Source organism: Gracilinanus agilis, chromosome 6 (genome assembly GCF_016433145.1).
Source record: "Gracilinanus agilis isolate LMUSP501 chromosome 6, AgileGrace, whole genome shotgun sequence".
Taxonomy (NCBI): Eukaryota; Metazoa; Chordata; class Mammalia; order Didelphimorphia; family Didelphidae; genus Gracilinanus; species Gracilinanus agilis.
In genome coordinates this window covers 8,769,181-8,782,552 of record NC_058135.1, presented here as the reverse complement: position 1 = coordinate 8,782,552, position 13,372 = coordinate 8,769,181, and the positions used below count along the sequence as shown (strand labels likewise).

The 13,372-nt window shown below is 34.8% G+C and overlaps 1 protein-coding gene across 1 annotated transcript; it reads left to right on the top strand.

Moving 5' to 3' along the window:
- Nucleotides 1-4,601: 4,601 nt before the first annotated feature.
- LOC123251994 (26S proteasome non-ATPase regulatory subunit 7-like) lies at nt 4,602-5,558 on the top strand (the record flags this gene model as incomplete). The annotated part of the gene is made up of 1 exon (XM_044681334.1): nt 4,602-5,558. A coding segment is annotated over exon 1 (957 nt), but the record flags the coding sequence as incomplete, so codon positions are not given.
- Nucleotides 5,559-13,372: the final 7,814 nt, after the last annotated feature.

Below are 13,372 nucleotides of genomic sequence, written 5' to 3'. Positions count from 1 at the left end.
TCAAAACAGGTGAGTCAAAGAAGAAATCATAGAAACAATTATAGACTTCATTAAAGGGAATGACAATGAGGAGACATCATACTAAAATCTATGGGATATAGCCAAAACAGTACTGTAAGAAATTAAATTTAGGGTTTCTCTAAATATGAGAATTCTTAAGTAATATTGTGATTGCCTATTTAAAAATTATAGCTCAAGTCAAAATTACTTTTAGTAGCTTTTATTTACAAAGAGGTGGAAAGAGTGAAAGTAGAGAAATATAAGAAGAGAGTAGAGAAAATGTCTAGCCTATCACACTAAACTTTGCTCCACTGTCCTACTCAACCCCAGCAGGGCTTGGTAACCCTTAGCCAAAGCTCCTGGTGGTGTCTTATGCAAGGGTTCCACCAACACAGACTCCTCCAGGAAAGGAAGTCCTCTCCAGAACTAATCTCTCCAGAAGCCAGGAAAGGAAGGCCAGCTATTCACTCACCCAAGACAAAGTTCAAAGGAGAAGATCCAGGAGCAGTTCCTCAAGAAGCAGTTCAAGAGGTAAAGTCCAAGTCGAAAGCCACTTCCAAAAGCCAAGTCACCAGGAGAAGCTCCCTGGACAGGAAGTCCAGGATTTTTTTATAGTCCTTTTGCCACATCACTTCCTGTTCCTTCCTCCACTTTATGGGAATCAATTGCAGTCTTTCAATTTGCTTAGCACTGTCCAGAGGTGATCAACGGCATCTGGAGTTGTCACCCACTTTAGTAAGTGACTTGCAAACTCTCTTACTTAGTGTTAAGTAGGGGTATTTAAGTTTCTGGTTGATTAACTTAAAAATTGCCAATTGATAGGTAAAGAAAGTTGGATTCATTCTTTGCAGTACTCAGGGGAAATTTTATATTGCTGGGTGCCTATAGCAAAATAGAGAGGGCAGAGATCAATGAATTGGACTTGTAACTTAAAAAATTAGAAAAAGAACAAATTAAAAATTCCCAGATAAAAATTAAATTGGGATTCCTAAAAATTAAAGGAAGAATTGATCAAATTGAAATTAAAAGAACTATTGAACTTATTATTAATAAGACTAGGAGCTGGTGCTTTGAAAAATTAAATAAGATAGATAAAGTACTAGTCAATTTAATTTTAAAAAGAAAGAAGAAAATCAAATAGTATCAAAGATGAAAGGGACAATCTCACCGCTAAAGAAGAGGAAACTAAGATAATTGTTAAGAACTACTTTGCTCAATTATATGGCAATAAATATGACAATCTAGGTGAAATGGTTGAATATTTACAAAAATATAAATTACTTAGATTAGCAAGAGGAAACAGAATTCTTAAATAATCCCATCTCAGAAAAAGAAATTGAACAAGCCATCAAGGAACTTCCTAAGAAAAAATCCCCAGGGCCAGATGAATTCACAAGTGAATTTTATCAAACATTCAAAGAACAACTAATCCCAATACTGTACAAATTATTTGACAAAATAAGCAAAGAACAAGTTTTACCAAATTCCTTTTATGACACAAATATGGTACTGATTCCAAAGCAAGGCAAACCAAAAACTGAAAAAGAAAGCTACAGACCAATTTACTTAATGAATATAGATGCAAAAATCTTAAAATAGAACACTAGCAAAAAGACTCCAGGAAGTGATCACAAGGATTATTCACTATGATCAGGTGGGATTTATACCCGGAATGCAAGGATGGTTTAATATTAGGAAAAGCATCCACATAATTGACCACATCAATAATCAAACAAAGAGAAATCACATGATTGTCTCAATAGATGCAGAAAAAGCCTTTGACAAAATACAACAGCCATTCCTATTGAAAACACTAGAAAGGATAGGAATAGAAGGGCCTTTCCTCAGAATAATAAAGGGTGCCAGTTATCACCTCTTTTATTCAATCTTGTACTAGAAATGGTAGCAGTAGCAATTAGAGAAGAAAAGAAAATTGAAGGGATTAAAGTAGGCAATGAGGAGACTGAACTATCACTCTTTGTAGATTATAAGATAGTATACTTAAACAACTCCAGAAAATCAACTAAAAGGCTAGTGGAAATAATCAACAACTTTAGTAAAGTTGCAGGGTACAAAATAAATCATTATATATATATATAATGATTTATTTTATATATATATATATAATATATATGTATTTATATTATATATATGTATTTATATATATAATATATATATGTATATAAAATGCTGAGTTTTGTTGGATATATACATATATATATCCAACAAAACTCAGCAGGAGCTAGAAAGAGAAGCTCCATTTAAAATCACTCTAGAGTAGACAATATAAAATATTTAAGAATCTATCTGCAAAACAAACACAGGAATTATGTGGACACAACTACAAAACACTTTTGACACAACTAAAACTAGATCTAAATAATTGGAAAAACATTAATTGCTTCTGGGTAGGATGAGCTGATATAATAAAAATGACAATCCTACCCAAATTAATTTATTTATTCAGTGCTATACCTATAAAACTACAAAATAACTTTTTTATAGAAATAGAAAAAAATTAAAACGAAGTTCATCTGGAAGAACAAAATATCAAGAATATCAAGAGAAATAATGAAAAAAAGTGAAGTATGGGCAGTACCAGGTCTTAAACTATACAATAAAGCAGTGGTCATCAAAACAATATGGTACTGACTAAGACTAAGAGACAGAAGAGTGGATCAATGGAACAGACTAGGGGTAAATTACCTCAGAAAGTGAATATTCCATAAACCTAAAGACCCCAGCTTTGGGGACAAGAACTCACTATTTGACAAAAACTTCTGGGAAAATTGGAAAACCATATGAGGAAAATTAGGTTTAGGTCAACATCTTACACATTATACCAAGATAAATTCAAAATGGGTAAATGTCTTAAGTATAAAGAGTGAAATCACAAATAAATTAGGTGAACATATATTAGTATACCTGTCAGATCTGTGGGAAAGGAAGGAATTTAAGATCAAGCAAAAGATAGAGAACATTGCAAAATGTAAAAGGATTGATTTTGATTTTATCAAATTAAAAAGTTCTGTACAAACAGAATCAATGCAAACAAAATTAGAAGAAAAGCCACAAACTGGGAGAACATTTTTATAACCAAACTCTCTGACAAATGTTTAATTTCCCAAATATATAAAGAATGAAGTCAAATTTACAAAAAAAAAATCAAGCCATTCCCCGATCAACAAATGGTCAAGGGACATGTAGGCAGTTTTCACATGATGAAATCAAAACTATCAATAAGCACAAGAAAAATTGTTCTAAATCCCTCCTGCTTAGAGAAATGCAAATTAAAACAACTCTGAAGTACCACCTCACACCTAGCAGATTGGCCAATATGACAGCAAAGGAAAGTGATAAATGTTGGATGGGATGTGGTAAATTGGGGCTCTAACACAGTGCAGGTGGAGTTGGGAATTGGTCCAATCATTCTGGAGGGCAATTTAGAACTATACACAAAGGGCTTTAAATGAATGCCTGCCCTTTGACCCAGCAATACAACTGCTGGGTTTGTACTCCCAAAGAGATAATAGGGAAAAGACTTGTAAAAAATTATTTATAGCCACACTCTTTTGTGGTAGCAAAAAATAGAAAATTAGGGAGTGTACATTGATTGGGGAATGGCTGAATAAATTGTGGTATATATTGGTAATGGAATATTATTGTGCTGAAAGGAATAAAGAAATGGAGGGATTCTAATAGAAACTGGCTCAAAGAAGGATGAATAAACACATTTAATTAAGTATAGAAATCTTTCTTACCCTACAAGAAAGCAGAAGGGAAAGAGAGAGAATAAGAAAGTGGGGCTGATAAAAAAAGAGGGCAAATGGAAGTGAGGTTCAGTGATCAGAAGCTAAATACTTTTAAGAGTGGACAGAATGAAAGGAGAGAGAAAAGGACAAATGAGGAGGGGATATAGAATGGAAAGTAATACATGGTAATCATAATGGTGAGAAAAAAATTATAAAAAGTCTGTAATAAAGGCCTCATTTTTCAAATGCATAGAGAAATGAGTCAAATGTATAAGAATACAATTCAAATTTCAATTGATAAATGGTCAAAATATATAACAGTTCTAGGAAAAAGTAACTAAAGCTACTTATAGCTTTTGGAAAAAATGCTCTAAATCTCTATTAATCAGAAAAACACAAATTAAAACAATTCTGAGGTACCAACCCATATCTATCAGATTCACTATTATCAGAAAAGAAAAATGGCAAAACTCAGAGGGAATGTGAAAAAAATGAGACACTGATGAACTGTTGGGGTAGTTGTGAACTAACCCAATCATTCTAGAGAGCAATTTGGATCTATTCCCAAAGAGCTACAAAACAGGACATATCCTTTGAGCCAGAAATATTATTATTGTTTTTATCCCAAAGAGATAAAAAACAAAAAGGAGAAGGCTACATGTACAAAATTTTTTAAAGCAGTTCTTTTTGTAATGGCAAAGAATTGGAAAGTGAGAGGATGCACATCAATTGAGGAATGGTAGGGTAAGTTGTAATATATGATTGTAAAAGAATACTATTGTGCTATAAGAAATCACAAGTAGACAGCTTCCTATGTTCGGGAAGAGACAGGTTTGGTGGGTGGGCACAATGCCAGAGCTGGGGGTGCAGAAGGTCGTGGTTCACCCCCTGGTGCTCCTCAGTGTGGTGGATCACTTCAGTCGAATAGGAAAAGTTGGAAATCAAAAAAGAGTTTTTGTGCTCTTAGGGTCATGGCAGAAAAAAGTACTTGATGTATCCAACAGTTTTGCAGTCCCTTTTGATGAAGATGACAAAGATGACTCGGTCTGGTTTCTTGATCATGACTATTTGGAAAATATGTATGGAATATTTAAGAAAGTCAACACCAGAGAAAGAATAGTTGGGTGGTACCATACAGGCCCAAAGCTTCACAAGAATGACATTGCTATCAATGAGCTCATGAAGAGATTCTGTACTAACTCAATACTGGTAATTATTGATGTGAAACCAAAGAACCTGGGACTGCCCACAGAAGCATATATTTCAGTTGAAGAAGTTCATGATGATGGAACTCCAACCTCCAAGACATTTGAACATGTGACCAGTGAAATCGGAGCAGAGGAAGCAGAAGATGTTGGAGTAGAACATTTACTTCTAGACATCAAAGACACCACAGTTGGCACCCTTTCTCAGCATATCACGAATCAGGTCTATGGCTTAAAAGAACTGAACTCCAAGCTTCTGGACATCATGGGCTACCTGGAGAAAGTGGCAATGGGCAAGTTGCCCATCAACCACCAAGTAATCTACCAGCTACAGGATGTCTTCAATTGGTTGCCTGATGTCAACCTGCAAGAATTTGTCAAGGCATTTTACCTGAAGACCAATAACCAAATGGTGGTGGTATACCTGGCCTCACTGATCCGTTCAGTAGTTGCCTTTCACAACCTCATCAACAACAAGATTGCCAACAGGGATGCAAAGAAGAAAGAGGAGCAGGAAAAGGAGGAGAGCAAAAAGGAGAGGAAAGATGATAAGAAAGATAAGGATAAAGAAAAAGGAGATGCTAAGAAGGAAAAGAAAAAGAAGAAAAACTAAAACTTGGTGGGGTTTTTTTGGAAAATTAAAATATTGAAGGTAAATGAGTATGCTGTTAGAGGGTTCTTTTCACTTTTAAGTGATTGTTATAACATTGTTTTGATAGTTCTCTGCCTTAGCACAGAAAGAGAAGTCCCTTGCTATTGGATCATTCAAGTAAGTAGGAAGGTGAAGGGGATTAAGTTCACCTAAATTGGCAGCTACAACACAGACATGTAGTATTGGGGTTTTGTGGTCCAGGTCTCAAGCACTGGTTGGAAAATGAGGAGGAGCAAAGATGTAGCTTAGCTTTATTTTTTCCCAGTAAAACCATGTTTTAAAAACCCATTATCTGCCCTTTTCTTATCCTTAAGACTATTTGGGCCTGTGCCCAGCTGGGTGAAAACTGCCAGACTGCATCAACGCATGCACACTGCCTTTATCTGCCTGCATTCTGTCCTTCCTCCTGAACTCTTTATGGAGGACCCCACACCAAGGGACTTGGATTTCTGAGCCTAGATTGCCTCAGCGGTCTCAGAATTTGAGATTCAGCTTCATATATTGTTTACCTTCAAAGAAATGATTAAATGGTTTGGTTTGTAAAAAAAAATGAAAAGAAAAGAAAAGGAAATCACAAGTAGGAGAAACTCAGAAAAAGCTGAAAATTTTTCAAAAACTAATACAGACTGAAGTAAGAAGAACCAGGAGAACATTATATACAGTGATAACAATTAAGTATAGAAATACTTACACATAGAACTACATCACATGATGAAATCAAAACTGTGAACAATTTAGCTATTCTTAGCAATACAATGATCCAAAACAATCTCAATGAACTCATGATATTTTTTAAAAATGCCATCTGCTTCCAGAGAAAGAACTGACATAATCTGAATCAAGACCAAAGCAAATATTTTTCACTTTTTAAATTTTTTTGTGGTAGTTTCCTTCCATCAAATGATTAATATAAGAAAATATTTTACATGATCATACATGTAAAATCTATATTGCTTACCATGGAGGCTGGGGGGCAGTGATACAGCAGGAAGGGAGGAAGAAAACTTGAGACTCAAAATTTATTTAATGTTTTAAAAAATACACTAGAAAGCATAGGAATCAATGAGGCCCTTTTAAAAATAAGTAGCATCTATCTAAAACCAAGAAAAAGCATTATTCATAATGGGGATAAACTTGAAGCCTCTCAAATAGATCAGGAGTGAAACAAGGATGTCCATTATCATGACAATTATTCAATAATAAAAATGTTAGCTATAGCAATAAAACAAGAAAAAGAAATTGAAAGACTAAAAATAAGCAATTAGGAAATGAAATTTTCACTACTTGCATATGATATGAAGGCTTGCTTATTGAACCCTAGGCAATCACCTAAAATTTCAGTTGAAACAATGAAAAACTTCAGCAAAATTGCAGGGTATAAGATAAATCTATCTAAATCATCAGCATTTCTATTTAGTACCAACAAAATCCATTCAAAATAACTGCAAACAATATAAAATTCTTGGGAATTTAAACTCCTAAAAAATTCCTGAGTTTGTTGTTGTTATTGGAGAAGGAAATGGCAAACCATTCCAATATCTTTACCAAGAAAATGCCATACGGGGTCATGAAGAGTCAAACATGATGAAACAACTGAAAAAAGAACAACAAACTATTGGAGAAAAACTAATTGTTCATGAGTAGGCTGAGCCAATATAGATGAAATTATAATCCTACCTAAGTTAATTTATTTACTCAGTATCATATGAATCAAACTACCAAAGAATTATTTTCTAGAGTTAGGAAACATAACCACAAAAATCCACCTCAAAAAATAAAAAGTGAAAAATATTAAGGGAATCAATTTTTTAAAATGTTAAGAAAGGTGATTTAGTAGTCCCATATTTCAAACTATTAACCTTCAAAACAATCTGTTACAGGCTAAGAAATAGCATGATGGATCAGTGGAATAGATTACATACTTGATACAGTAGTAAATAATCATTGTAATATATTATTTAATAAACCCAAAGATCCAAGCTTTTGGAATAAGAATTCAACATTTGACAAAAGGTTTTGAGAAAAGTAGAAAGCTGATAAAAACAAGGTAAAGACGAACATCTCATACCATATACCAAGATAAAAACAAAATGAATTTAGATATAAACGGTAAATTAAGGGACCAAGGAAAAATGTATCTATCAGATCTATGGATAAGTGTAGAGTTCATGACAAAACAAGAGATAGATAGGATTATGAGAAGGAAATAATGCTGCCAAAACTAGAAGGAAAACAGGAAACTGGGGAGGAGAATTTACAGTAAGCTTCCCTAAAAAAGGCCTCATTTCTCAGATATTTGGGGAACTGAGCCAAATTTGTAAAAACAAGAGCCATTCTTCAGTTGATAAATCATCAGAAGCAACAGATAGTTATCAAAGGAATTAGTCATAAACTATCAGTAATAACATGAAAAAATGCTCTAGAACACTACTTATTAGAGAAATGCAAATTAAAACAACTCTGTAGTACCACCTCACACCTATCTGATTGGTGAATATGACAGGAAAGGAAAATGAAAAATGCTTGAGGGAATGTGGAAAAATCAGGACACTGATGTACTATTGGTACAGTTGTAAACCAGTCCAACCATTCTGGAGAATCATTTCAAATGATTCCCAAAGGATTATAAAATTGTTCATGCTCATGGACCCTGCAATACCACCATAAGGTCTGTACCACAAAGAAACCAAAGGAAAGTGGTACTGATTTTTTGGTACCAAAATACTTATAGCAGCTCTTTTTGTGGTGGAAAAGATCTGAAAATTATGGCTATGCCCATCAATTGGGGAAATGCTGAACAAGTTGTAGAATATGATATGATGTAATACTACTATGCTATAAGAAATGATGAACAGGATGGCTTCAGAAAAACCAGGGAAGATTTAAAAGAATTTACAAAGTAAAGTAATCAAAACCAGTAGAACAGTGTACACAATCACAGCAATACTGTAAGGATGATCAACTGTAAAAAACTTAGCCATTCATATCCAATCCAAAGTTCTCATGATGAAAAACACTATCCACCTCCAGAGAAAGAACTGATGAACTCTTGTTGTGGATTGAAGAATATTTTATCTTTCTTCATTTTTGCTTTAATTTTTGTATGGTCATTTTTATTATGTTAGCTGGTCCTACCCATGAGCAATCAATGGCTTTCCAATTGTTTAAATCCAGTTTTATTTGTTTGGAAAGTGTTTTGTAGTTGTTTTCATATAATTGCTGTGTTTGTTTTGGTAGATAAATTCCTAAGTATTTTATATTGTCTAGGGGAAATAGGTCTTGATCAATGACACATGTTAAAACCAGTGGAAATGTGCGTTGGCCATGGGTGGGGGGAGTGGGGGAGGTGAAGGGGAAAGTAGGAGTATGAATCATGTAACCATGTTAAAAATGAATATTAATAAATGTTTAAAAAATAAATATCAATCAACTTGGACTACAGGGGGTCTATCTACATTCATCTATGTTGCTTTTTAAAGGGCTTCTTCCCAACAGACTCTTACAGATCTATAATTCTACAGTTCCAAGAGTAAAAGCTAATGAATTAAGTAATTTTCATATATCTTGCTTCTCTAAAATCATAAGCATTTTTAGGAAGACAATTAACAGGTAATTAGGGGAACACAATCTATGTAAATAATAATTTTATTTAGATTTCTAAGAAAATGTTTTGACAAAGGTTCCACAAAAAGAAAAATAAAAGATGATTAAAAATTTGAACCACGTTTGGATTTGGGAAATTTGACCCCAGGGTAGAAATTTTTTTTTAAATGTGGTGATTAATGAGTATTTCTTGAGATGGAGAAGAATAAAATATTGGCTCCTCCAGCAATTCAATACAATATAAATTAGTCTTCTTTGTGTGTGTGTGTGTGTGTGTGTGTGTGTGTGTGTGTGTGTGTGTGTGTGTGAGAGTGTGTGTGTGTGTGTGTGTGTTTCCAAAAGGGTCTTGTAGACATTTAATAAAGTTTGAGTAATGGAGTTAAGTGGAGAGGAGTGGAATGGATAATGGATTCTATATAGGCAGAGGTTGGATACTACACTAGAGACTCATGCTAAATGATAGATAAAGCCCAGACAGAACAGAAATAAGAACATTGGGACACTTTATTGAGAACTAATGAATTCCAGTTGTTGATATAGAGATCTGGGCCTTTAAGGCTAAGTTCAAATAAGAAGTCAACATAAAGACTTAAACTAATTTGAACTCTTATAGTTTGCAGTTTTTAATATTGCTTCTTGCTAGTTTTCTACTTAAGCTCCCACCTACCATAGGCCTATTCCACTATGTATTATCTGCTCTGGATAATTCATCGGCTATTTTTCTTTTCTCTTGATATTCCTTCAATATCTGAAAAGAAAATGTCATTTGAGGTCTTCCAGAAAAACAACTAGATTTCTGGTTCTTTCAACTGTTCTTTGAATGTCGTGGTATCCAGTCCTTTTCACTATCCAAGTTGGACTCTTCTAGACATTCTCCAGGTTATTGATCACTTTCAAAACATTTGGAACCCCAAACTGAATCAAATGTCCCAGGTATAGTCTCATTAGGGCAGAGGTCAGGAAGAGAATCGCTATCTCCTTTCCTTTCCTTACTGGGGGCACTGATTCTTTTACTACAAATTGAGTCTCTAGTTAGCACCATATATAGAGTGTCAGGCCTAGATTCAGGGAGACCTGAATTCCAACCTGGCCTCAGATACTTACTAGCTTTGTGACCCTGAGCAAGTCATTTAGTTCTGTTTGCCTCAGTTTCTGCATTTGTAAAATAAGCTGGAAAAGGAAATGACAAAGCACTCCAGTATCTTTGCCAAGAGAACCCCAAATGGATCACAAAGAGTTGGACAAGACTGAAATGACCCAAAAAAAGTATTTTAACTTTTTTGTCAGCACCTCCTAGATCTTTTTCTGACAAACTATTGTCTTGTCTACCTCCCCCATCCTTTACTTATACAACTAAGTTTGGTTTTTTAAAAACCCTTGCCTTCCTTCTTAAAATCAATACAGGCTATTGGTTCTACAGCAGAAGAGTGTTTAAGGGCTAGGCAATGGGGGTTAAGTGACTTGCCCAGGGTCACACAGCTAGGAAGTGTCTGAGGTCAAATTTGAACCCAGGACCTCCTATCACTGGACCTGACTCTCAATCCACTGGGCAACCCAGCTGCCCCCACAATTAAGTATAAGACTTAACTTGTACCACCAGATTTCCCTTTATTGGAGTAAATTCATTTTTCTAATCTAATATCTTTGCATCCTGATTCTCATTTGTTTGATTTTTTGGTTTTTGTTTATTTGTATTTTGATAAGCCAAAAGCATGTTAATAACAGTTATTTCTACTCATTTCTTAGTGGCAATACATATTAATCTCCACTGATATAGAGATATAAAGTCTTTCTGCTTTAGGCAGAGTTGTATACTAAAAACAATATTCAAGATGTGGCCTGAATGAGGAAATGTCCTTTGGAAAAGAACATTAATCAACCTATCAACCTGTTACAAGGAAATAGAAAATTTCAAGAGGAGGTGTTAAGCATTGCCAAGAGGAGGGAGGGTGAAAGTTTGGGAGAGGCATAATTATCATTAACTTCTATCCAACTGACAAGGTTATTATGAGAAGAACTGATTCTCTTTTGGTATACAACAGGAGCTCTTTCCAGTTCCCTTGTCTACTAAACCATATCATAAATTCTAAGATCTCCAATATTAGAAACTCTTATTGCAGCAATAAATAAGCCTAGTGTAAAATGTTCTGTGGGGCTTTAAATCCTGAAGAGGGAAGTTGAGATCTAAAAAGAGGACTCGTACAAGGGTATGAGACCAGCTTTCAAGGTGCTTTGGAGTAATAAAAGAAAGCTTCCCTTTACTCTTGCCATTTTTCTGCTTTATTAAGTCTGTAAGCTACAGATCATTCTCCTCCTCCCAAAATAACTCCTGCTTCTCCCTTATGAACTCACCCAATCCTAACTTCACTCTTTTTCTAATGGGAAGGGGTGAATGGGGCCAGGATATTAAAATGGTAGTGTAGAAATATAACTTAGTAACTATCCTGGCATGCTTTTTTGTAAAGTTTGCCCTGAAAGAGACTTTGCAACAGTCAACAGGTAAAGAGAAAGTAATTCTTAATGACAACCATCATTATCTTAAAAACAATGCAAGTGATGGACACAGTTGCATATCCTGTTTTCTCCACTTAATCTAATTATCAAAACATCTGGGAAAGTGAGCTGGTATTATAATCCTTTTAATTTTTAAATATTAAATAAATCATTGTCTCCATTCTAAAACAATCAATGGAATAAAAAGTCAGAGTCAAATAGAAAGATATGAGAGAAGAGAGAGAGGGATGGAGGGAGAAGGAGGACAAGAGAGAGAGAGTGAGAAAGACAAAAGCAGAAAGATGGGAGAGGAGAAACAGAAACTGAAACAGAGAGAAACAGAAAGAGTTGTGGAGGGGGAGGGAAAAGGGGAGAGATGGGGAGAAAGGGAGAGACAGAGATAGAGAATGTATTAAGTGCTTACACTACATGTCGGGCACTGTGTTAACTGCTGGGAATACAAACATAAGCAAAAGATGTGTAAACTCAAGGAGTTTACATTCTACACTAGCCTTACCTCATTCCCCAATAGATAAAATAGTTCTATATAAATACATACACAGAGGGGCAGCTAGATGGTTCAGTGGATAGAAAGCCAAGGCTGGATGGGGAGATCTGAGGTTCAAATCTAGCCTCACACACTTCCTATTTGTGTGATCCTGAGCAAGGCACTTAACCCCAATTACCTCACCTTTATCACACTTCTGCTTTGGAACCTATACTAAGAATTGACTAAGACAGAAGGTAAGAGTTTTTTAAAAAGGTACACATTTACATGAACATACACATCTATATACAAGCACAAATCTTTGTATATATATACATATACAAATACTGTATATGTATGTATATATACATACATATACAAATACAAATATATATATACATATACAAAAACTCCTACACATATATATGCACATGTAAATTCTGTTTCTAATCAAAATTAATCAAATAATTTAATCAAATGTCCCAGTGGTCATTGGTTCATTACTAATCTTCATTCCTAAGATGAAGGGTAAAGAGTGTTTTGTTTCTGTCTTCCTAGCCACAGTACTCGGTGAAGTGTCTTGCACATAATAGGCGCTTAATTAATGATTATTGAATTGAATCAGAAAGTGGAGTATCAACTAAAACCATTTCTGGTCTCAAATCAAAATCTCTTTCCTCCCTTCCAATATTCATTCCAATAAACGTTTTTCTTTGCTCTTAATGGCATTCATATGGTCAAAATTATTTCTGTGTGTGTGTGTGAGTGTGTGTGCCTGTGTATGACTGTCAGGCTGAAAATGAACAATCATTCCGTTTGAGCTATGCATCAGTTTATTCCCCTGTGAATGGAAGGGTAGGAGGAATTTCAGCTGCCTGCCAAATGTTTTGCCCAGGTCTAGAGGAGTTCTGTCTGTATGTAGAGAGCTCTGGCAATGCTGGGTTGCAAAATGCCATAACCAGCTCAGATGAAGGCTCTTCCTCATACATTTACTACAGGAAGAAAAATATTCAGAATAGCATTTTCAGTCTACAGATGTGACAAATTCCCTTCTCCTGACTCCTCTGCTCTCCCCAGAGCCTTTATTTTTAAGAAAAATTCATTTTGGGTCAAGAAAACATAAGTTGAAGAAAGAGAAAGCAGGATAGAAAAACCCAGAAAAGAGCCCTAGAAATCAATA